Here is a 26853-nt window from a genome sequence, read left to right on the forward strand (position 1 = left end):
TAGCCTGGAAGATCCCTCCAAGCAACATCACAAGCTACCACATGTATGGTCGCTTATTTACTATTTATTTTAATAGGACAAACGCATCTTTTGTTTTTATTTATTTAAACTAGCCCTAGTGTGCACATGACTTGAGTTAGTTATATCAATAGTATTTATGATGGACATAGCAATTGCACTTCGTTTAAATGGATAGTTTTGTGGTACGATAATTATTGTTAAATATTAATTATTTAAATTTGTGAACTTTTAAATTGTAATTTATTAATGCCATTTATGTTCTCGAGGTTTATTTATTTGAAGCAATCTATTTATTATTGTTGACATATTTTTTTGTAACACGAAACAATGCATTTTACTGTTCGGAGCGATGTCTTAACTATGTCTGGCGTCAATATTAAGACTATATAACTTATTGACGTATTTGTTTTGCATACTTTTTAAATAACTTTTTAAGTGCAGATGTTTTATAACTAAAACTTTTTGATAATTTTACAAAACCGTTATTTTTATGTTTTGTCTTTTGTTTCATGTTTCATTGTTTATTTAAAGAGGGGGTATTTCACTGCTATGGGGTATTAAAGAGGGGCTATTTTACTTTTCTGGGGTATTAACTAAAACACGTTACATATTTAGATCGCCATGTTTCCTTTTATTGTTTTGAAAATGCTATATTCACCCGAAAACAACGTATTAAAATGCTTTATAAGTTTCACTTTTGATTTTGATGATGTCCCTTTGCTCTCTGTGCTAAGTCACCCCTGCCCCCCCTTCAGAGCACTACAGACAGAATTACAACAGAATCAGCTGCATCCCACTAATGAAACTACTGCATTTATCATACAGTTTTCTATCATGTTTTTGTATTTTTCTGAAGAGTCGTCGTGTGGGAGCATGGGTGATGTAGACTTGTACTGCTAACTGTTACAAGGGTTTGAATAGGGTCTGGGAGAGATCGCTAGATTACTCAAAGATGCCTGGATGACATCTAAAACCTTTTCAGACATGTTTCTGATGAGGGGACAATGTTAGAACATGGGAGAAAGATACAAAAAAAGTGATTTTGCATAATACCCCCTCTTTAACTATTCTAATATTTTTTTCTGTTACCACATTTCGAAAACCCACTGCTGAAAAAAGAAAGTATGTATTTATTATTTATTTATAAGAAAGAAATGAACTAATAACTGCTGTATATTTATTTTGTTATGTATGTTGTGATGTGACGGTTGCGTCTGAGTAGTCTTACAAAACCACTGCTAATGTTTAAATAAAGAACGAGCAAACTCTATGTTAAACTGTTTGGTTTCTAGGCCCGCCTCTACACTGCAAAAACAGATCTAAGGCGGTTAAAACGACTTGAATACAGATCACTGGATTATTTGAGTAGATTTGACTAGTTGTGACTAATTTACTTTGGAAATTATTTTTATTTGACTTCTTAAAAAATAATCATTCTTTTTTTTTTTCTTTATTCTTAAAAAATAAGAACAGAAATAGTGTCATTGCCAAATAATCTGACATTGTTTTAAGAAACCCTGTGTTGAAACCAGGTATAAGATGTAAAACAAAATATAAGTTCTACATTTAGACTTATTTAGAATACAATTAAAGAAATTGTGTTTGTCTCAGTTAGAAAATTGCAGTGTTGTAACAGCAAAGTACAAGAACACCTGCAGTTGAATAAGAATGGGTAAAAAAAAGTCCAAAAACATGTAAGATACATAAGGTTTCAAGTTGTTGTTTTTTTCTATTAACAAAAACAGGATTTAAAGGTATATTTTTTTGCAGTGTAGAGAGGCCAACAGCTGATTGTAAAAACTCAAAGCTGTCCTGTTCGTTTTGGTTTCTGTGTGGGAGCCATCTTGTGCTTTAGTCAGGTCAAAGTTTAAGTCAAAAATACTAAAAAAATTAAGTAAATAGGTCTGTTGATGTTACCTCTCCGAAGCGCTTTGTAGCGGCCAGCACGGCTCACCCAAATCCTCTGCCATGTGCCCAGCTGTACACCGCAAAAACCACAGTGTCTACGGGAGGCAAAATGAAACCAATTCAGATGTTCAAGTATTTTTAACTCGATTTTTGCAGTTTCAAGCTCTGCAGTTTAGCTTTTTGACACAATGCACTGATTTATAAAGTCTTAAATGATCCACAGACTAAATCAGGAGCAGCAGATGTCAGATTCATAATAAAAACACATATAAAATGCTTAATAAAAAAAAAATCTCATTTATACAGTTAATTTGTGTAATTCTGGGGTTGATTTTGACCTTTGGAAAATGGAGGTTAATATATTTGAACTGCACATAATCTGTATAAACAGGGCCGTACATCTGCGTACAACCTGCTATACATAAATTTGTTCTTATCTGAGGCAAAATACTGAGTGGATTTAGTTTGTTTTGATTTATCTGGACTTAGGAAGAGCAGTTTTCAGTTTGAAACATGTTGCAAAGACCGCAAAGATAATGTAGTAACTTTGCCTGCGTTTGCACTGTTCCTGTTTGGACCTGGTCTGGTCCTGATGTAGGTTTAGTTTTGTGTTCAGTTTTAAAGTAAAACGCACAGAAGTGTGAACACAGCTGAAATGAAGTTGGTCAAGTCTACTCAAAGAAGTATTCTGAATTCGATCCCATTTACCTCTCGCAGTCTGTTCTTTTTTGCAGTGTAATGGGGCACATGCAGGTCTCCAGCCGTTTGTAGCTGGACCCCGTGGGCACAGCGCCCCCTTGTGTCGAGCGTCTCACACCCGTGTAGCCTTACTCTAGATGTTACTTTAATGCACAAAGTGCCACTGAGACGCTTTGGTTCGATTCTCACTTCTGTAATGTAACTCCAGAGAGCTGTTTCAGATGCCTTTATTTCTCTGCCAAGACGGCCATACATACACAGTATATACATTCTGTACAAATAGATTTTAAAGATGCTATATATATATGAATATAAACATACGTATATTTTTCCAGTGTAATTGTTGACTTCTTGTATTACTCAAAGGATCCCTCTCTGAGACAAAAGGAGAATAAGACCTGCTTTACTGTGGCTTTAACATAACTCTTGGTCAGGCTGCGGCGTTCGCTCCAACACTCTGTCCCAAACGTGTTCCCGAATGATGTCGTGTGCTGGGAATTCTCTGTCCCAAACGTGTTGTGGAATGATGTCGTGTGCTGGGATCGCTGTTGCTCCGTGTTTCTGTGGCGTAGAATGGCGTGTGTAATATGACACATGACATGTGCTTGTGTCTGTTGGTCACGTCTGGTGGATGTGGCGAGCCGTGTGGCGCTTTTAGACGATGTAGAATGAACTCTATGTGCACTTTCTGAACCATTGAAATGCCAGCATTTGGGCCGCGACCGCTCGCGCAATAGTTTTCCCCACTAGAGGGTGCTTTGTGACATGGTTTGTTGTTGTGTGTGGCGTTGTTCAGGCGTGTGGAAAGAGTGTAACTTTCCAAACAAACCAAAAGATGGCGATGTTTGTCAGGGGCCTAGGGCAGAAGGGGCCCGGGCCCTGCTGCGGCCCCAGTGAGGGAGTGTGGGAGTGGGACACTGATCCGCTCCATCTCCCTGTGTGCGGGGGAGGCGTTTGTCCATCACTGAGAAGAATGTGAAGTCTTTGTTTGTTTGACCTTTGCCCTGGAAACAGTTGTGATGCATTTGGTTGAAGTATTGCACGAGCAGAGTACAGACTGTGGATCCTCTGCACTGTTTGATATGGCATGACCCCTTTTAAACTGCTTGATGAAATAGTCTCCTGAGGTTTGTAAATGAAAAACAGAGGCCATGAAAGAATAGCGTTTCAGAATGTCAGAGCGCGGCGCTGCCGGAGGCGGCAGCCCACGCACACTTCGCCATCTTATTTACATAAAGTCTGAGCGAAGAACAGGAGCGGTTTGTTCTAAACACAAAAGTAAATTAAAAAAATCTAACTGGTCAGAGCCCTGCTTCCCTCCAGCTCCTGCAACGAAATGGAGAAAATAATTCCTCCCTTGGACCAGCTCAGACTGAGACTCTGTCCAAACATCAGTGTTACTCCAGTGTCTCTGGACCCAAAGCGCTGGGCTCCTGTTGTCTCTCCTGTGCCTTCACACTCATTCATGTACCATGTTTACAGTCCACAACAACGTCCCCAACGCTCCCACCTGCGAGAACGCTCCGATCAGCGAGAACGCTCCGATCAGCGAGAACGCTCCGATCAGCGAGAACGCTCTGATCGATGAGAATGATTCGATCGGCTGAAATGTAGAGCTGTTTCCCAATAAAACGAAGTGGGCGTCTTGTCTTTTGCTGTCTGTTTCGTACAAGTTTAGACTGTACCCTTGGCGCGCAGGTTAAGACTGTATCTGTTGGCCTGTTTAGACTGTACCCTTTGACTCTTTGACAGGTTTCGATGGTACATGGCGACATTTAGGGACTGCAGTGACAGAGAAGTGAACCCTCGCGCTCCTTCCGTTAGGCTAAAGAAACTGTGATCCTTCTTTTAAATTCAGGTAACCAGCTCTCCGTCGTTCGATAGAAATGCATCCGTGTGCAGGGCATTATTTTGTGTGTACATATTTGTATTAAGACAAAAACAGTGTTATACTTGTTGTTGTATTGAAAGACAAAATTGTTGAAAAATTAAATGAAAAAAAATAGTTTGTGACAAAAAATCTCCACGGCCAAGGGTTGTCCTGCTAACACATTTTTACAGAGATGAGCTATTTTTACTGGTGATTTTTCTAGGTGTTGATATTTTAAAAAATGACAAAACTTCCAAAATTTCAAGCACTTCAATAGATTTTAAGGATTTTTGTTACTTTTCTAGACGATTCCTTTGCACCGTTTTTTGTAAAGCGGGATAATTCTTGGCTGTGCTCCTCATGCGTCTTTGTTTTGGTTTTTTGGTTGGACTTTTGGGGTAAAATGTAGTCGGGAGTTTGTGCTGTGCGTCTGTTAAAAGTGTCCCCCTGTTTCTGTGTCCGTGTATTAAGCAGAGCAGTGATGTCAGTTATTGTGAGAGTTTGAACCATTTTAAATGTTCTCTATGAAAAATAACAATAAAGAAACATAGACAAGTCCGAGTCTCTGTCACATCTATGATGCTGATATACACTGTGAAAACTCTGTAAAAAATCTGTACATGACTTAAAATTACTAATTACTCAGAACACATGTGCAAAATTGACTCTTTTGACCTTTTAATCATATTTTACTGTTGTCACCTTAAACAAAACTGGAGTTGTATTTTGTTTCATTCACACTTGTTTCATAAATCCATTCATCAAACGTTTGAGCCTCAAAAATACTCTGTTCACAATTTGCCTGTTTTGTTATGTCACAGATAAAACTACAGCAGTTTTTAAGCACATGAACCATCACCAGACTCCACAGTGATGATTAACACAGTTTGACCCGAGTCTACGGTCAAACTGTGTTCACAGTGAACCCATGGCTCTATTAGCACAGTGCGGTTGTATTAGCATAGCGTAGCTGTATTAGCATAATGTGACTCTATTAACATGGACTGTTTCTGTTTCTGTTAGCATAACGTGGCTCTATTAGCATAGCATGCCTCTATTAGCATAGCATGGCTCTCTTAGCATAGCATGGCTCTCTTAGCATAGCATGGCTCTCTTAGCATAGCATGGCTCTCTTAGCATAGCATGGCTCTCTTAGCATGGCATTCGTCTGCTTTGTCATTATTCATTCCCATCAGCAGAGGGCGCTCCAAGGAGTAGTTTATAAAGTATATTTTCCAAGTGCAGATATTACTTAAAATGACTAAAAATTCTGATCCCAAAGCAATGAAAATCAGGTTTAAAGCTAAATTAAACCTGCAAGAAAGCATAATGTGCTTTTTAATTAAAAATATTAGCCTGGAGTTAAGTGGATTTCATCAGTTTAGATTTAGACGTCAAAGCAAACATCTTTATTCCGCCAGAATGAAGATTTAAGTAGATTCTCACCTATCACTCACAAATAGAAGATGTTTTTTCTTATTTTCAGATGAATAATCTCATTTCAAATCCTCAAATCCTACTTATTTAAGAAAGAGGGGTTTTGTTTGTTTGTTTGTTTTTGCAGTGTATTTTGTTATTATTATTTTTTGTATCAAGTTCACAAATCATGATGTTAACAATATGATATAATGCAGTTTGCTTGTTTCAGACAGAAAGTTCTTATTGAAATGACACTCGAAAAACAATGTCAAGTTATTTTAGCCAGAAAATCAGACAAATACAGTATTTCATTTAAGCAATTTCACTCATTTCATTGTTTGGTTCTTTTTGCATTTTATTATCAGCAGTTTCAGGCTAAATCTGTGAGTTAAGCTGACAAATTAAATGTTAAGAGTACAACATAATGCAAAGATATTTGATCCTGAAATGACGCTCAAAAAAAGTGAATTCAACTTTAACCAAGAATGTGAATAGATTCTCACATACAAATAGAATAGTTTTTTCTGTTTAATATGAACAGACTATTTTCAAAAGAAGAAATGTATTTTTTTTATTTTAAGATTTCAAGAGGAAAGACAAAAAAATCCTAATTCTAGACTAATCTCAAATCAAGATAAATACTACTTCATTTTTACCCTTAGAAAGAGGGTTTTTTGGCAGTGTTTTTTGGATTTTCAAGCCATTTTTTTGTATTAAGTTTTACAGATTAAAGCTGCTGTCATGACATAACGCCGTGTTCTCATGCCTGAGACAGACACTTTTTCCTAAAACAGTAAAATATATTTAAATAAGTCACAAATATAACAAAATACTCAACATAATAAGCTGTGGATCCATGTTTAAATGTTTATGTCACATGTTTTATATTTGCTTCTGTCTCGTGCGGCTGTGGAAATGACAAATATATTTAATTTCAAGTGACATTTCCATACTGAGATGTAGTAAATCTTTTATTTGTTGGGGTTTTATTTTGTTGGGGTCTGCCACAGGCTCTCTGGGCCTTTCTCTGTGGAGTTTGCATGTTCTCCCTGTGTCTGTGTGGAGTTTGCGTGTTCTCCCTATGTCTAGGGCGGTTCCAGCTGAGGTCCTGACCAAAACTAGCTCAAGATGTGGAGATGGATCCCACTGCTCCTGACATGTTTAACGCACAGACACTGAAGGATGGGTCAGATGCAGAGAGCGAAGATCGCACAGGGCTCCTCTAATAATTTTCCATCTAAAAGTCTATGTAATGTTTTCTCCTTATATTTCTATGTTAAAACAACACATTCCCATTATATAAAGAAATATCTTATGTAAAGTTGATGTAAAACTAATTTAAAAAACTTTTATTTTCTTGCTTGTTTCTTTGAACAGCCTCTGGAGGCCCTCTGCAGTGTTTCCGAGGCCTCCCCATACCCTAGAGTCTATATGCCTATCTATTAATTTGAACTTTTCCAAATCTCCACGTGAATCTCAGGGCGTTTAGAACGTAATGACGTCACATGAACATGTCCTCGTGAACAGGACAGGACCGAAAATGGGACATATCTCATCAGGAACAAAACCTCTCTACTGAGCCACGCGGCACAATTGAGACGCGTCCACACACATAAAACAGCGCCCCCTGCTGTCCAAGATCTTTTGAACATAAACCCACCAAGCGGTCTGATGTGGAGCAGCACTGCCCTCTGCTGGATTATATGCGGGTTACAAGTGTCTGTGCATACAGTGTTTTGTTTTTATTCTGTGAACTCTACCACCAGCAACAAACTCTGGAAACAGTGAGATCAAATCAGTACTATTACTGTTACTGTTGAGTCCTTGTTTGTGATTTGTATGAATGATGATTTCTCATCTTTTACTTGCCCCTCGGAGGTAAATAAAGTGGCTGATTTGAATTACTTCAAATGAGATGCAACTGCTTTGCCTGGATGTTCCACAGCATGGCATTAAACTTGTCAATCTCCACGAAGACAGGCTGTTAACACTAACCACTTTATGGGTCAGATCTGTGAAGAGGCGGACCCCATTCACAGGAAGAGTGATGTGTATGTTTTTAAAGGTATTTCTGAGCATTAACAACTGAATTAATGCAAAATAAGTAAGTTAATGTTTGAAAGCCCTATATTACACAAAATTGACTCTTGTGAGCTTTAATAATGCTGTTACCTCCTCAAAAACAGACCTGGAGTTGAGTTTTGTTTCATTCACTCATGTTGAACTAACACTTAACGTTAGTCTTTCTACGTCTTCAAAGCTCAAAATGCTCTGTTCCGACTTGTGATGTCATGAAGTGGTAGTTTTTAAGTTAACAACTCCATTTACCTTTAGTTCAGTAGAGACTGGCAATTCCAGGGCTGAAATGATCCACATTATTCCAGTGAACGTGTATGGAGTTTAAAAACACAGTGAGACACTTCCTGTATTGCCTCATGACATCACAAGGTGGAGTGTTTTCAGCCTAAATATGCAGGGTTTGTGTGTTAAACATGTGAATGAAACAAAACACAACTCCAGGTCTGTTTGTTATGGGGAAACAACATTATAACATTAGAAAAGAGCGTAATATAGGCTCTTTAATGTGGAATACTGCATATCAACGATAACATCTCCATGGAGACACACAGGTGAATGGACCTTTCACCAGTAAAGTTACATAATGATGCTTTGTGTAGTCTAAAGCCCTTTGAGAAGCTTAGGAGCAGGCGCACATTGACTAAATAGGATAACACTGCTTAAGTTTAGAGGTGGGGACTTTAAGCTCAGAAACTCCAGTGTAGCTATGGAAGATGACAGAATTTTTATTTATTTATTTTCATTTTTTTATTATTTGCTGAATGACATTTTGTCTCACCCTCATCACAAAACGTGTAGAATTATTTAATTGATTATTATTTAATTACTTATATTTTCAAAAGTAGGCCAAACGTGCTCCGTCGCTCTGGCTGTGACGTCAGCGCGTCAGCTGGCCCGTATGTTTACATCCTGAGCAGGAGCAGCGGAGTGTCCTGCACCGCTCCACCGACAAAAACACGCTTTGCCCGGGCAAAAAGCCGAGGACAGGCCGCTCTTCTGCACAACTACACTCAGGTACAGCTTCTACTTTAACATCAGACATTTTAAATCTTACATGAGCGCTGTTTGAAGAGGTTTTCACGCCGTTTACAACCGATTCTGTCTATTCTTGTGTCTATGTTTCCGCTAGCACAAAACAACGCATTTCCTCCGTTTTGATCGGGTTTACCCCCCAAAAAACAAGACACCAGATTCATATTTTTGTTTAGTTGCTTGTGTACACGTCCTTTGCTTATGGTTAAGCTGTTCGAGTGTTTGTTTATTGAAAATGGGGCAGAGGAATGGCGTAAATAAACAGCGCAGCTCTGTGAGACTAAAAACTGTGCGTGAGACCGGAGACTGCGCTGTTTGGGGACTCTAATGATGACATCGAGTTTATTACCTTTAAAATTAACTTTTAAAATGCCCCAAGCGTGTCGTAAATGTGCAAATAAAGTGTAGAAATTCGGTGACACAGTTTTGCAGAAGCCTACCCCACTAGCCTACTAAACCAGATCAGTACAAGACCACACTGCCCCCGTGCGGTCAGTGTGTTTGCAATAAAAAAGAAAACAAAAATCTAGTCATAATAATAATAACAGCATACTAATGATACTGGATAAACCTGAAGTCATTTTTACACAGACAAGTTCCTAATTGTAAATCGTTTAACCTTAAGTGTTTGGAATTAAAGATTAAACAAACAAGTAACACACAACACAGGACTCATTTCATAATAACACCTCAGTATGTAACTTTTTGCCAAAACAGATTAATATAAAAGCTTGTATGTTTTTATTGCACTGAAAAAACATTAAAAAAATATGTGTCTTTACTGTGAGCAGGCTTGCATCTCCACAAACCTGACTGTTATTTGCACAAGAGAAGGGCATGCTCCTGCTTGTTTACATGGAAATGTTGTTCCACTGGCTGTAATATTCTACATTATGGCACAAAACGTATCTTTGGAGAATGTTCCGAAGTATCGTTTTAACTTTCTTTTTCCATGGGATGGTGCAGCTGACTTTCCTCCCACAGAAAGTTACATAAAGATCTGTATTTAAACTGTTTGTCATCCATTTTACTCCCAGTAAAAATACATTGGGATAAAAACATATAAATCCAGATACTAGCCTGATCAATGCTAAATCTCAAATCAAAACTAGATTTGAATAAATATACAGAAAAATCTATGCGTAAATACAATAAAATGTTCCATCTGCTGAATGGTCTTAAAGTGATCTTGGTCCTGATTAGAATCTAGTATAAGATCATATAAAAATATTAAAGGGGCCACATTACTCTATTTTTTGATCTAATGTTGTTTCCTCATCACAAACAGACCTGTGTTTTGTTACATTCCCACGTTTAACACACACACCCTGCATATTTAGTCTAAGTTCTTCTCTCAAACTGAAAACACTCTATTCCAACATGTGATGTCATTAAGTGGTAATACAGGAAGTGCTCCACTGTGTTTTTAAACTCCACACACCTTCACTAGAATCATTTGGATCATTTCAGATTTAGAATTGTCCATCTCTACTGAACTAAAGGTAAAAGGAGCTGTGAACTTGAAAACTACCACTTCATGACATCACAAGATGGAACAGAGCATTTTGAGCTTTGGAGATGTAGAAAGACTAATATTAATGGATTAATCAAAAATGTGTGAATGAAACAAAACATAACTCCAGGTCTGTTTTTGAGGAGGTAACAACATTACAATATGGCTTAAACCTCACAAGAGTAATTTTTTCTGGTGTCTTTGTATCAAATTTGTTACAGAACTTTTACTGTAGTATCGAAATTGAGACTTTGTTGTATTTCGATAACACTTGGAATTCTCCGTGACCCCTGAGCCCTCCTGTGGGATGTGAAGGAGGTGACAAGTGAAAGGTTGTTTGATCCTTTGCGTTTCTACAGACACCATTGCTCCGTCTGCTCCTGCTTTGTTTTTAACTGTGGCTTTTAACACCAGTCTGAAAAGAGGAGGAGTCGCACTCATCTGACAGAAACATAAAACATTCCCCCGCTTCCCTCATTCAGAGCCAATCTTTTGTTTTCACTTGGTTTTGCATTTTGAAGAAAGTACCTTATATGTTAACAGGTGGTAATTGATAGATATAGATGAAAAGTGGAAATATAGGCCTGATATTGATACGTTGGAGTGACGTCATGTTGGGGGTGTTCTGCCTGTATGCCTATGGTGTATTGTTCAGCAGTTACCACGGTGACACAATGCACACATTAACAACAACTACCAAAAAAGTTTGAAAATAGTTTCAAGAAAAAATCCAAAATTGATTTAAAGAACACATTTTCAGGACCTAGTGATCAATCTGAGCATTCATGGTCCTGTTTAGGAATTTGATTTTCAACAAAAAGGTGAGAGTGACTAACTGAAAAACTGCTAATGCTAATGCTAGCTTGTGACTGTAATGTTATTTGAGAGAGACTTGTTTAACAGCACAAATCAGCTCACCTGTTGTAGTTCAGATGAGTCAGGTCTTTGTGGTCAGATTGTGTTAAAACAAGATTAAAGTCTAACTTAAGTAACAGAGCTTCAGACAGAGCAGTGCCTACAGTTAGCACTAGCTGCAAAGTATCAGTAAAAGTATTCATACTTTGCAGCTGATTTCATCCAAATTCCAAAACATCAGGCCCATATTTGCCCTTTTTAGTGTATCGCCTATTGACCTTAAATCTCCAGGAGATGGCGATACTTTGTTTTGGCCGACCTGCTGTCTGAAGAATATTTTAGAAAGGACTGCCCAGAGAACCTTTCAGAGAACTGCACTTGGAAAGGTTTATGGTAAAAAATAATCCAAATCGTCTCTATATATCAGGCCAAAAAATATCGGCCATCGGTTTCTCTGGATTCTCAACTGTTCCTATTGGCATCGAACATGAAAAAACCCATATTGGTTTGATTTCTAGCAGTTAATATGCAGTCTTTATAATCTGTGAGATAATATCAAATACCTCTACATTTGAGCTACTCTTTAGAAAATATCAGCGCTAATGTCAGTATGTGGGATGTATGTATCAAGTTTGTAAGACCCGATCCAACTGAGAAATACTTCAAAACAGTCAGAAAATAACTGCTGAGTCATGTCGGTGTCATGCCACTAGGGATGGGACGATATACGATAATATCGTTAAGTGCGATAAATAAGGTCCGCAATTAATCGTTCGTGGCATTTTTTAATAATCGTGATCATCGTGCACCTTTACAGCACCACACTGCCTCATGTTTCCAGTTCCAATACAGCGTTTAGATGTTAGTTTGTGGTGTTTGCCCACTCTGACATAGCAATGAGACTTGTAGCTTCTGTGCTTATCTCTGTCTGAACTATATTCTGTCAGATATCAACAATAAACAAAGTCTGATCCGTAACTCTCCACAGGAACGTACCAGTGCGCGCCTCACCCGTGCGCACAGATGAGACGCTAATGTGTGCACATCTTAGATTTTTACCTACAATAATGCAAACTGCAGAATAAAACAACACCCTTTATACAATACACAAATTAAGTCTAATTCATACAGTTGAACACAAATGTGTCAGAGCACATGGTCCGAATGCGCACTATGTGCACAGAAGCAAAGCTAACGATTACACACAGTATATTTTACCTACAATTAAGTCAATAGCAGAATAAACCACGCTTACCAATCGAGAACAGCATCCAATCCATGAAAAAATAAGGTCCTTTACTCCTGAGTCCACTGTGGGATCTTTACTCTGTGCCATGAACCGCTCCGGGTCAGACATGCCTCTAGTTTAACTTGTACAAACATCCACTCGTTTCCCAATTCACCAAAGTGCCTTAATTAAAAAAATTAAGTGTTCGTCGACGGGCACTTGAGTCACTTCTGGCGCGACAACGACTGGTCCATTTCGGCAGCATGGCATTGAGGAGTACACATTGGCCGTGTCCCAATTCGCCAAAATGGCCGTAGGATCACCATTCGAAGTGTGCGACAAAGGGCAGCTACGTAATTTCCAGCGCGGCAAGGGCTGTCCCATTTCAACGCACCCTACTGAATGCGCTCGACAAACCTGCCCTTCCCTTTCCACCGTTTCCATGGAGATTGGACGAAACCATGCACACTTCACGCACTTCTATATTCCATCATGCACCGCAACTACGCAAAAAAGAGAAGAAAATAGAGTCCGCTGCGCAATACACATTCAAATGTTCGTACTGGTTTACCTCATCTACAACAGTGCGACATGAAACTGTTAAATCTGAATAAAGATCTGTACAGTGTGTTTGATGATTAAAAGGGAGAGGAGTTACATGGAATAAAGGAATGTGCAGTTATTGCTACACAATAAGAGACATTATTATCATTAGAAATTATTATTGCAATAAGAATAATGTAAGAATGTTCGTTTCTATTGTAAGCGTCAAAGACCAAGAGACTGAAACATAAAGTCAGAAGGTTTAATGATCCACACAGGTAATGTGAACAATGAAGCAACGGACTCTCCAGAAAGGACAGAAGAGAGTCCTGAGACGTGCACAAAATCTTCATGAGTTCCGTACATTCCATAGGTCTGCGCCCCTCGTGGGCACGTGTCATTTACCTTAGTGTTAGTAAGTCAAGACACTAGTTTGATGCAGTGGTGCACTGCTAGAAAATACCTTACAATAATAATATGAAAAGAACTGGCACGGCATAGAAGGGAAACAGTGCCCTCTACTGTTATTAAAGTGGTGTAGCAACTGGCCAAAATACCGAATCGTTAAACTGCAATATCCCACTTTATGTACAACTAATCAGTGTTCTCTGGTCTATAGACTATTACCCCACAGACGTACCACCTTTGGTCGGATGGTCCTGTCTGTCCGAGGTGGGAACCTGTGGAATAGACTCCCTTTAACTCTGAGGGAGTGCCCAACATATAATTCATTTAAGGCTCAACTGAAAAACTGGCTCTGGGCAAACTAAACTTGCACACACTAAGTGCCAGGGTGTTTATTATATATTGTGTATCCTTTATGGACCGTTTTAGTATTGTATGCAGCATGTGGGTCTGGATAATGAGCTGAGTGAATGTTAATGGAGTTTTGTGCAAAGTGACTAAGATTGTAAGATTGTATGGTTGGAAAATTGTATTTAAGGCCTGATCATTGTTTAATGTAAATTTTATTGTTGCTGTATTTTTGATCCCTGTGACCCTGACCTGTGGGACTACGGATGGAAATTAGCCGTATGGCTACAATCCGGCGTGTTTACATTTGTGCTTTTGTCATGTATGTTCATTAACATGCACTGTCCCAATCAAATAAACAAATAAATAAATGTAAAAAGGATACTGTTACCTCTGTCTCTATTATTACATTTTCACAAGGTATATTTTGTTAAAGTTATGAAGTAGCTACAATTGAGAAAAAAAAATCACCTTGAAACTTATAATTGCCTATTGATATTCAATCTAAACAAAAAGAAACGGCTGTGACGACGACATCTTGACTTTTCTTCTATTAAATAATAAATCATTAAAAATAACGTATGTAATGTGCATATCGTACGCTCAAAGACAGCGGTGGAAGTGCGGTCCGTGGTCTGGGCCTGTCCCACTTCAGCAAGATGGCGGCTACACTGAGGAGGGCAGATTCTCGTCCGGAACCTTCAAACTACACTTTGAAGAGTACTTCGAAGGGACCCTTCAAAAGGTGCATTTGGCGAATTGGGACACGGCCATTTTCTTCCGGGTACGTCTGTTTACGGAAAACCATGGCATGTCATCATCCTGTCCTGCTGCTCATTGGCTGTAAGGGGAAAACGTCACTAAATGTGTGTGATGTAATTGGTTCATTCTACAAGGGGAAGAGTGGGGCATAAACTTTCAGTCATCTGTAGCACTGATTCACTGTCTGCGGCCTCAGTAACCCACAACCCCCACCTTATTGGCCAACACTGCTGTCAATCACAAGCTGACACGTGTGTTTAGCACTGGGGAACAAAGATGGTGCTGTCAGAAGTTTATTATGCCTGAAATCGACAAAAGAAAGACAAAGAAGTGATGGAGCAACCGTAGTTTCCGTAGTAACCATACCACACTAATGTGTTGTTTTGCAGTGTTTGTGCGACAGGATGGGAGGGGCCGTGAGCGCGGGCGAGGATAACGACGACCTCATTGATAACCTGAAGGAGGCGTACTACATCCGCTCTGAGCTGGTGGAGCGGGCGTTCAGAGCTATAGACCGGGCGGACTACTACCTCGACGAGTACAGGGACAACGCATACAAGGTACTACTATTACTACCTTGACGAGTACAGATACAAGGTACTACTACTACTACTACTACTACTACTACAACAAATGAAATAGTAATATATGAAATGAAATAAATAAAATGTATAATATTTAGTATACACTACAGATTTATGTGTTATAACTATAATACTGTTCCTCGTGTAGGACCTGGCCTGGAGACATGGGAACATCCACCTGTCTGCTCCCTGTATTTACTCTGAGGTGATGGAGGCTCTGGACCTCCACCCAGGACTCTCTTTCCTCAACCTGGGCAGTGGGACGGGGTACCTCAGCACCATGGTGGGGCTCATCCTGGGTATGTGCCACAGAGCCTCTGTGTACCAGTCTGTGTGCCAGTGTGCATGTGTGTACAGTATATATATGTGTGTGTGTCCGTACCAGTATAGTACAACTACACACATACAATAATAATAATGAGATTTAGAGTGAGTGTAGCTACAACCACTGGTGAAAAACGGTGTTACACATAAATGAATAAAACATTTCTGATGTGACGTGGCCCCTGTGTGTCCAGGGCCTTTTGGAGTGAACCACGGCATCGAGCTCCATGCAGATGTGATGGAATACGCCTATCAGAAACTGGAGCGCTTCATCAAGACCTGCGACAGCTTTGACAGGTGCGCACCTGACACACCTGATTCATCTGTCACACCTATCACACCTGACACACCTGGTACACCTGTCACACCTGGTACACCTGTCACACCTGGTACACCTGTCACACCTGATTCACCTGTCACACCTGATTCACCTGTCACACCTGTCACACCTGATTCACCTGTCACACCTGGTACACCTGTCACACCTGATTCACCTGTCACACCTGATTCACCTGTCACACCTGGTACACCTGTCACACCTGATTCACCTGTCACACCTGATTCACCTGTCACACCTGTCACACCTGTCACACCTGACACACCTGTCACACCTGGTACACCTGTCACACCTGATTCACCTGTCACACCTGATTCACCTGTCACACCTGTCACACCTGTCACACCTGACACACCTGTCACACCTGACACACCCGGTACAACTGATACACCTGTCACACCTGACATACTTGTCACACCTGTCATCTGTCACACCCGGCACAACGGTCAGATGCACATATGGTGCAGCCCTAACCTCGGCGTCTGTGTCCTGTGTTGTTTTCTCCCTCTGTCTCTCTCAGGTTTGAGTTTTGCGAGCCATCCTTCGTGGTGGGGAACTGTTTGGACATCCCTCCGCACTCGAGGCAGTATGATCGGGTTTACTGCGGTGCCGGTGTTCAGAAGGAGCACGAGGATTACATGAAGAACCTGCTGAAGCTTGGAGGGGTGCTGGTCATGCCCCTCGAGGAGAAGGTCTGGACCCAGCAGCCAGTGCCCCAGTTCACATTTTATTTACATCATTGTAAAGATCCAGAACTCAGATCACCAAAATGTTCTTGAAAACTACACTAGCGTGTTTATACACACATTCAGTCTAAAATTATAAATCATTGTTCACAAATGTCACTAAACAAACTTAAACAAAAATCCATCTTCCCTCTATTCCTCCTCTTTCCTCTTCTCTCCTCCTCTTCCTTCTCTCTTTCCCATTTATATCCTTCCTCTCATAGACTAGTTTACACCCATGGACCACTATGAACCTACCTGGACACTGAGGGATTACACAGATATAAGGCACATGGGAATAGAACACAAAGTGCAAACATTTAATTTTGAAAATTGTGTTGTCTGTTTTTCTGTTGTCTAAAGAAAGAGTGTTTTATTATCATCGTGGTATTGGAATCGGTATTGGTTTGGAGTCTATTCCTATCAAAATCGAGTTTGAAATGTTAGTATTGTGACACTGGTAGTTAATCAGATTAACTTTTTTCTCATAATAAAAAACACAAAAACATATGGATTTAATCTTATTGTCATGAGTCTGAATAATACACACTTTGAATTAGCCCTATTTAAAACAAATATAGGTCCAGACCACAGTGTTTCAGAGACGGAGGACTGGCTGTAGACCTGTCCGTCAAAAAGATCACTGACTGTTAAGTTTTGTTTCTATATTATAAATAAATATTGCAATTCTGTTTTTCAGCTGACAAAAATCACTCGCACTGGGACCAACAGCTGGGAGACCAAAAAGATCATCTCTGTGTCATTCGCTCCTCTGGTCCAACCCAAACCGAGCAACGGGAGACCCAGGACTGTGCCTCTACGTAAGACTGAGAGGGCATGTAGTGTAATCTGAGAGAGGGAGGGCATCTGACATGATCTAAGAGAGGGAGGGAGGGCATCTGACATGATCTAAGAGAGAGAGGGAGGGCATCTGACATGATCTAAGAGAGGGAGGGAGGGCATCTGACATGATCTAAGAGAGGGAGGGAGGGCATCTGACATGATCTAAGAGAGGGAGGGCATCTGACATAATCTTGCACACAAATGACAGGATTACAGGAGGATCCTTGAGAGGGATATAGGATAGAAGGGCATCTGACACACAGTGAGTTCTCATGTTTGTATGTTGTGTCTTCCAGCGCAGTACGAGGTGCGCTCTCTACAAGAGCTGTCTCGATTCTGTATCCGTCACGCTCTCAGAGTTAGCCCAGCCCCTCACAGCTCACCTCGGGGCCGGGCAGCGTTCGGTGTTAGTCGGGGGCTGGCGGTCGCTGGGCTCCACAAATACGGCTCCAGGTTCAAACGGCGCCGAGTCCACAGACGCCACTGCAACGCTCTGGTGCTAGCAACCAGACAGGTGGTCGCTAGCACACACAGGTGAGGGACCAGGGAGGGCATCTGACACACAGGGGAGGGTATCTGGGGGACCAGGGGAGGGCATCTGACACATTTCAAAAGTTTGATTAATTAATTTTTCTAATCAATTGAGAGCACTAACACTAGTGTAACTGTTTTCTTCTGCAGCAGTATAGTCCCCACCCCCCCCGACGGTAACAACAACCAGGGAGTTGGTGCAGTCTCTGGAGTGGGCGGTGTCCTCGAAGAGGAGGAGGTGTCTGGGGAGAGAGGGACGTCCGGTGAGAGGGCGGTCGTGCGAAACCAGAGGAGAGGCCGAAGAGTGTGCAGGAGCCTGGAGGAGGAGGAGGAGGAGGAAGAGGAGGAGGGAGGAGAGGGAGATGAAGAGGAGGCTGTGGGAGAGACGGAGGAGGAGAGGGAGACATTGGAGCTGCTCAGACCCCAGCCCTCAGTGAACCTGCTCAGGGAGAGGATCCTGGCTCTGCCCCTCCCAGAACCACTCAAACTCTACCTGCTGTTCTACAGGGAGAAGTGACACAGGTGAGGACCGCACTGTCCTGTTCAACATGGAGTTTAAAGAGGAGGTGTAAGCCCATACGATATATAATTATATCAACCAGGTTTTTTGTATCTTTCTCCCACCCTTTTCAAACCCTCCTGACGGTTAGCTGTATGAGGCTCCGCCCACAAGCCTACGTCACCCATGCTCCCACACGACAATTCTCCATAAATATACAAAAACATGATACAAAACTGTACACAGCAACTTGACAAACCTGATGTGATGTGCAGTAGTTTCATTAGTGGGAGGCAGCTGATTGTGTTGTGATAGTGCTCTGAAGGAGGAGTGACTTAGCATAGAGAGTAAAGTGAAACTTATAAAACATAACACAATATAGAATTTTCAAAACAATAAAAGGAAACATGGTGATCCAAATGTGTGTCACAGTTAATACTGTAATATAGAAGTAAAATACCCAGTCAGTAATTTTGAAGCCAAACAATCGTTTAATTAATTAAAATTGGTTTGAACTAGTATCAAAAATCAGATCCTAATCGATGCTAAAACTAATGTCGAAACAAGACAAGACAAGGCAAGTTTATCTGTACGGCACAGCCGGTCCACCACGTTTTACAGAATAATAAAGATATTAAAATCACAAAACAACAAATCATAAATAATCATCATAAAATGAATATTAAAACAGAAGAACCAGAATAAAACCCTTTCAGTCACATGCACAGATAAACAGAAATGTTTGGAGCCTGGATTTAAACATTGTCAAAGTAGAGGCCTGTCTCACATCTTCAGGAAGACTGTTCCAGCTGCTTCCTTTTCTTCTAAGAACAAGTATACGGCACATAGACCGGTATAAGACACATAGACTAGTATACACCCATGGACCACTACCCTACCTCCACCACTGAGCACTGTTCTCTCTCTTTTCTCTTTCCACTCTCCCCTTCCTTTCGCTCTGTTTTCTCTCCCTACATTTCTTTAACTGTTTCTTTCTTCCTCCTCTCCTCATCTTCCCTCTATCCCTCCTCTTTCCTCTCTTCTTCCTCCTCCCTCCTCTCTTTCTTCTTATTTACCTCCTTCCTCCCCCGCTATCATCCCCTTTCTCTCTCTCTTTCTCTCTCCTCCACCCTCCCTCTCTCTCTCATCTCTTCTTTCCTTTCATCTTTCCTTCTCTCTCTCTCCCTCTCTCCATTCCTTTACTCTTTCTCCTCCTCCTCTCTCTCCCTCTTAGTCCTCCTTCTTCTCCTCTTCCTCTTCTTCTGAGAACACGTATAAGACACATAGACTAGTATTATTATTACACTACTGTGCCAGTAGCTTAAATGCTGTTTTTGTCTTTTTCAGAAACTGATCTGTCGCTGCCCCTTAAAGATGTACCTGCTCTGCTACAGAGAGAAGAGCGCCCCCTACAGCTGTGTGCAAGTACGGCCCAATCACAGGCCGATGACTCCGCCACAGCCCGCCCCCTACCTGTGAGAGGCAGGACTGCATCTCAGACACTGCTCCCTCCGACCCCTCTGTCCATTCAAAGATACACGCGATCACACGGTTTGTGCCGACAGGAAGCGGAAGTCTGAGAGAAAAGACTTAAAGACGACTTCAAAACGTATTTATTTTGTAAGTTTGTAATGAGCAGAGCCAGTTTTCTGTCTCATTCTCTGGTAGTTTCATAAGAAGCCTCCAAAAGTCAAACCCATAATTGTTTTTCCCTGATCATTTCTAGCAATGACAAGCTCCATTCTCCTGCTATATTTATCCAACCAAACCACAACATCTGGGAGGGCATCTGACACACCACAACAGCTGCAGATTAACTAGACACATTTGACCTATCCCCATCTCAGACCATAAACTGGTTTTGCTTAAAATGTAGTGGTCTAAACTACAGGGTGAGCAGCTTTTACGCAGAATAAGACTCCATGGAGGCCCAGGGAGGGCATCTGACACACAGGGGGAGGGGGCACCTGATACATAGGGAGGGCATCTGACACACAGAGCCATTAGATTACATACAAATTTATACCCAGGCTGCTGCTAATGTTATAAAGGTCTTGAAATCTTCCTGAAGGAGACAGGAAAATGACCAAACAAGGCTTGGGGGAGGGGCTACTCGACCATCTGACCATAGGAACGGTTTTGACCAAACTTGTATTGTACAACTCTGCAAAAAATCCACATGAGTAAAAATGACTTCTACTGAGTAACAGCTGAGTAAATAGATGTGTGATTTATTTTAAATGTTGGATTGTTCTGGTGGACGGCCTGCTGCTCTTAGTATTCTCAAACTTTTCAAAAAGCTTTGGAATTTTAAATAAATCTCTGGACTTCAGTTCTGTCTAGAATCATCCACAAACACATTAGCACTCTTGTGGGTTTTTTCCAGTGCTGTTTCTTGTTTTGCCTTTAGCTATAAACCTGAAGATTGTTCTGAGATGATCAAACCTCGTAGAGTGTTTGGAGTTGGCTTGGGTCAGTGTTTACTTTGTTTTATATCTTTATTTCATGTCATATTTTCAACATATTTACTCCTAATCATAACAGTAACATAACATAACATCCCACAGTAACCTCTCGTACACGGAGTGTTACCAGACCAGGACACCAGCATGAGTTTTGTTTAACTGCTTTGGTTTTATTGTTTAAAGCTGCACTGTGTAACTTTTCCACCTCCTGTTTCCATGGAGATGTATGTGACTGATTTGTCTGGAACGTTTTAGAGCAATGTTTCTCACAGGATCATGTCTGTTTAGAACTACAGAAGAAATGATGTAGTCCTGTTATAGACCTGGTTTAGATCTGCTGGGACACGGAGAGCAAATAGTTTTCTTTGCTAGTTTAAGCAGTTACACAGCAATTATTATTATTCTATCCTGTACCTGGTTACACATTCAACCCGCCAGTTTGTACAAGATGGACCGGTGACTAGGTTCAGAAGGAGGGTTATAAAGGCCACAGGTAAAGCTTAGGTGAAATGTATTAAAAATAACATTCACTCACAAAACAAAACAAAATACACCCCAGTGTCCCCATCCGAGCTCAGATTATGTAAAGTCCTGTCAGCTTAGTAGTCACTTATTAGTTAGTCAAGTCAAAATCCTTTGATGCAGTGTGGTACCGTCCTACCACAGTCCAGTTGTCCATCGTGGTAGGAGAACAGCCTGCTCTCTCAGAAGGGCAAACTTTGGTTTGGTTCTGTTCAGTTCAAACAGGAAGGCTCACCATCCCCCTCGTCAGGGAGAAATCCAGTTCCAAGGTCCACTCTAAAAACCTAACCATGACGCTTCAGTGGTATATTTCCACAGAGTCCAGTCCCTTCAGTCCAGTTCCCTGCAGGTCAAGTTGATTCAAACACAGTGGAGAGGTGGGTCAGGTCTAGTCCTCTGACGTCTCAGTTCAATGATGTGTTCAGATTTAATAAATTGGTTATAGCTCAGGTTCAAGTTGTGTGTGTGCTCTGCCTCTCTCCCTCCGCTGAAAAAAGAGAACAAGTGCATGCAGGCTTCAGCAGCGAGGGGCGGGGCTAGTTGCAGTCTTGAGCCAATAAGGAGTCAGCATTTCTATTTCAGCCTATGACAGGTGTGAGGTTAGTCAGCAGATATGATTATCATCTCAGCAAATAAAGTTTTACATCTGGGTCCTAAAACACACTGGGTTACAAATGGTAAAAAATCTGAAACCCATGAAGAGTGTTAAACGGCTCAATTACAGGTGTATCCATGGAGACAGATGAGGTATGGTATTAACCATACTGTAAAAGTTACGCACTGCAGCTTAATATAATGTACACGTTTGGAATAATTTAACTGTTATCTATATACATCAGTTTAAATCAGGCTAAGAACAGTATTTGCTAACTCTGAACTTGATTAACTGTATAGTGTGTGTGTGTATGGACTTTAAAAACACAGAGGAGCTGCATGGATGACCACCTGATGATGTCACAAGGTGGAACGAAATGTGACTAAATCTGCAGGATTACTGAAACATGTGAATGAAACAAAACACAGGGTTAAAGCCCCACTGCAAAACATTTCCTCACATCAGAACAGGGTTAAAAGGAAAAAAAAAACAAAAAAAAGCAGGTTTAGCAGGGGCCTTTAAAGAGGGGGTATTCTGCAAAATCAGTTCCTCCCATGTTCTAACACTGTTCCCTCATCAAAAACATGTCTGAAGAGGTTTTAGATGTCATCCATGCATGTTTGAGTAATCCAGCGATCTCTCCCGGGTTCTATTCAAACCCTCCTTACGGTTAGCAGTACGAGCCTGTACAAGGCTCCACCCACAAGTCTACGTCACCCATGCTCCCACATGACAATCCTTCATAAATACACAAAAACATGATACAAAACTGTACACAGCAACTTGACAAACCTGATGTGATGTGCAGTAGTTTCATTAGTGGGATGAGGCTGTGTTGTGATAGTGCTCTGAAGAGAGAGTGACTTAGCACAGAGAGCAAAGGGAGGTAGACTCAGAGCGTCAGAAACAAGTGATGCGAACATAGCATTTTTACAACAATAAAAGGAAACATGGTGATCTAAATATGTTCTGTGTTACACTTAATACCCCATAGAAGTAAAGTACCCCCTCTTTAATACCCCATATAAGTAAAATACCCCCTCTTTAATACCCCATAGAATTAAAATACCCCTTTTATTGTGTATATTAATATGTCATTTTGAATTCACTTTGACGAGCTTAAGTAGTTGTACAGTCGTTTGCCTCGTGTGAGTCACTAAAGGATTTTTTTCAGTTTTTTTTTTAGCTACACTGCAAAAAAATCTGGCATGTGTTAAAAAGGCTTGGATTCAGTGGTTTGATTTGAGAAGTTCTGAGTTTAAACAGTAAATAGATCTGTGCAAATTAATCAAATATGAACAAAATTGTTGTGTCCCTCTAAACCTGTTCATCCTCTACAGGTTAATTTAACTTAAAACACACACACAAGGTTGGAAGATTCTTCCATAATCTTCTAACCTCGTATTAGCTGTATATTTGTTCATTTGTGGGAAGAAAATTGCACTTGTAATTGATTAAATGGAAGATATACAAGTTTAATGAAATACTGTGAAACTTTCCAAGTGTAAAAAAAACCAAAACAAACCCCTTGTGAAACATGTACTCTTGGGCACCTTTCCACAGATCTGACCTGTAACTTTGCTTGGAATGTTCCACAGTATGGCATTAAACATATGTATCTCCACCTGCAAAGATGAGCAGGTGTAATCTTTAACTAAATCTAAACTCCGCTCAGATGAAGCCGCTTTAATCCATGCCGATGTTCTTTATTGCAGTGCGTTTCCTCTGTGCCAAACCGGAAGCTCAAACAGCATTTATCCCGTTCGCTAAGGGACTGTTCCACTTTAAAATGCCTTAAATGTTTAGGAACACTTTGGGAATGTGTAAGATTGTTTCAAATCAAATTCACAATCTTAAATCGCACACACACAAACATTCTACTTCTGAAAATCTGCTCCACAGCGCCGGACTCCTCTGATTTCAAATGGAAAATTCCCATTTGTTTTCCCACAGACTTCTGGAGGAAAAAAATGTAATATTGAGAGAGTTATTTGTGGTCATAACAAATATAATAGGAATAATAATAGGAATATCAACAATGGAAATATCCAAATGTAGGCAAAAATATAAAGTTTAAAGCCTATATTTTGACATGTACTGTTTATCGTCATGGTTACGTTACAGCTAAGTAGCCTCTGTCCATTTCTCTCAGTTAATATGAAAACTTATAGGATTTTATTTTCAGAACCAGAAGTGAAACACGTTTTTGCCCCTGTATTCGAGTGTTTTTGGAGTTTGCAGTTTGCGTATCGTTTCATTCCTTCTGTTGAAATGATTTTTCTGAATGTAAAAAACGTGAGAGACCTGATTTTGGTCTGAGATGTTCCATTGAAACTGTTTAAATAAAGACAAGCTAAACTCAACTCAGTGCGACGGGACTCATGATTTTAATTGGAGTCTGGACGACTAAAGGGGAGCGCGAGAGGGGAGGAGGAGTCTGGAGGTATAAGTAACAGTGTGATTGGTCTAACAGGTATCCACACTTCAAACTCCGCCCCTACTCCAGCTGTTTGTAATCAGGACAGTTCTGTGTGATATCACATAGTACTTTAACAGAGGCAGAGGCCACTGGAGGCAGCACGTTCTTGTTTTTTTTCAGTTTTTGACCAGAAAACTGCAAATTTACCTAGTTTGCACCAAGACTGCAAAAAAGGACTAGTAACAGTAGACAAGACTATACTGTGAGGAGGAAACAGCATGGGCGTGGCGTACAGCTCACAAGAGTCCAGTTTGTGTAATATACGACCTTTAACCCTGCAGTATGCCTCTGTAAACCAGGTCTGGACTGGCAAATTAAAATGAAACACACACATGTTTAGGTATTTATAGAACTGTCTTTAATCATTGTAAAGAAACTAAACAGGTCAAACATGTGCACAGCGTGTTCAGACTGAAGTCCAGGTTTCAGTTGGTCACAGACAGTTTCATGTTGGAGCCGTGTCCCGAAAATCAACATTTTAACATACGATTTCATTAAGACTTTCACATTTTGGTTACACAGCGTGATCTGGCACACTGCAAAAATATCTACACGAGGTCAAGTGATTTATGCATGACTTGGAATGAGCAGTTTAGACAAATTTAGCTTAATTAGAAAAAAAACATTAGACATTTTTATTTTCATGCAAATTTCTATACATTTCTTTGCTCTATTATATTTGACCAGCTCCAGAAAATTTGTTTTCCAATAATAATTTTAAGTATTTGTTAATTAGACATATTAATATGTCAGACTCTTGTCGGTTCAAGATTTTATTTTATTTTTTTGTTATAACTTAAAATTTCCAATTTTTTTTTTTCTTATTTCACCTGCCATTTTAAATTGATTTGGCAGAGTATTGATATGAGGAGTTTCAAAATATTTAAAACATTTTCAAATGCTTTATTTGAAATTTGAAAAATGATCTGTGAGAAAAAAATGCACAAAAATGAATATCATTATCCAAGTTTAACAAAACAAGTGTAATATTGTAACTATAACAAAAAATAATACACAGATAAGATTAATATTGTCACTGTAACCCGTGTAGACACTATTTAGTAATTAAAGTCATGCAGTGGAACATTCAGTGATGTGGATACAGCTTCAGATTCTACAGTGAAAACGAGACTAGAACCAGCAATGACAATCTTATACACAATAAACTTTTAAAATCTCATGCAAAAATATTTTAATCTAAAATAAACCAGGAACTTTCAGCCAAAACAAATTTAAACATTTTAAATTTAAATGTACAGGTTAAATTACAAAGCTCAAAATATAAAACTGAATCGGTTTAATTAAATGAATATAAACGACATATCTACATGTGTATAAAATGAGCGGATATAATAAGTTAATCACAAACTTGTATTTTCTTACATGTGTCAAAGTTACTGAGCTGCTGTGGACATTTCAACTTTAAGAACATGAAGAACATGAAGAACATGAATAAACATGAAGAACATGAATAAACATGAAGAACATAAAGGCACCGGCCGACAACACTGCAAAAAGAACGTCCACACGAGGGAAAATAACACATTTTTGATGTTTTACTATAATATGAATTTTCAGTTTTTGATGGTTGTTATTTCTGAATCATGTCAATGTTTTGTTTTGTGGATTCATAAAAATTATGAAGCCGTTACAGGGGTAAAGTGTATGAAGCTCCACAGCCCCAACCACTTCAAAACTGTGGTTCCAGAAGTAAAATTTCCATCCATTTTTCCCATAGTAAGTCTTTTCAAAATATTCAAATATGATGATTTCTTTATTATTGGTTAATTTTTTTTTTTATAATTGTGAATTTACTGCATATAAATGAGCAAAAAATAATAATTTGTGAAATAGGCTGGAGCAATGCTAATACATATAACCTCTGCTATCAAATCGAATTACTGTTCACTGAAACAGCTTTACAGTAACACATTAATAATATTAAGAGTTGGAAGACATTGCTGAGGGTAACTGACTACGTGCTAAATAGCTACATGCTCACCATTATCCACAACTGTTGTTTTAAGTCCAAAGTCCACATTTAAAACACAAGAACCAGTGAAATTTTTTTAATAACTTTGTGGTTTATAAAGTTTCAGAAACAGACTTTAAATAAAATTAAAGATCTTCTGTCATTAGTTCCACCTAGCTGATCAGCCCTGAGCTTTCAAACTTTAATAAATGTATTTATTTTTTGTAAATTCTATGAGAAAAATAAATGTGAAGTGTACTTCCGGGGCCAGGGGCGAGCGTCACTCAAGCTACAT

The 26853-nt window shown here is 39.8% G+C and overlaps 1 protein-coding gene across 3 annotated transcripts in view; it reads left to right on the top strand.

Moving 5' to 3' along the window:
- LOC117374110 (protein-L-isoaspartate O-methyltransferase domain-containing protein 2) overlaps positions 1–24468 on the top strand; it is a 248400-nt gene extending 223932 nt beyond the window's left edge. Inside the window, exons 1-9 of one of the 3 annotated variants that reach the window (XM_033970273.2) lie at positions 8898–9010; positions 15072–15242; positions 15415–15565; positions 15785–15887; positions 16448–16619; positions 17353–17473; positions 17792–18029; positions 18177–18548; positions 19873–24468. In XM_033970273.2, the coding sequence (XP_033826164.1) occupies positions 15087–15242; positions 15415–15565; positions 15785–15887; positions 16448–16619; positions 17353–17473; positions 17792–18029; positions 18177–18543 (1308 nt within the window). In that variant the 5' untranslated portion in view covers positions 8898–9010; positions 15072–15086 and the 3' untranslated portion in view covers positions 18544–18548; positions 19873–24468. Of the gene's footprint in view, positions 1–8897; positions 9011–15071; positions 15243–15414; positions 15566–15784; positions 15888–16447; positions 16620–17352; positions 17474–17791; positions 18030–18176; positions 18549–19872 lie in introns of those variants that run through there. The other 2 variants (XM_055223255.1, XM_055223256.1) reach the window with 2 other exon arrangements.
- Positions 24469–26853: the final 2385 nt, after the last annotated feature.

The sequence above is a fragment of the Periophthalmus magnuspinnatus genome, chromosome 7, assembly GCF_009829125.3.
Source record: "Periophthalmus magnuspinnatus isolate fPerMag1 chromosome 7, fPerMag1.2.pri, whole genome shotgun sequence".
NCBI lineage: Eukaryota > Metazoa > Chordata > Actinopteri > Gobiiformes > Gobiidae > Periophthalmus > Periophthalmus magnuspinnatus.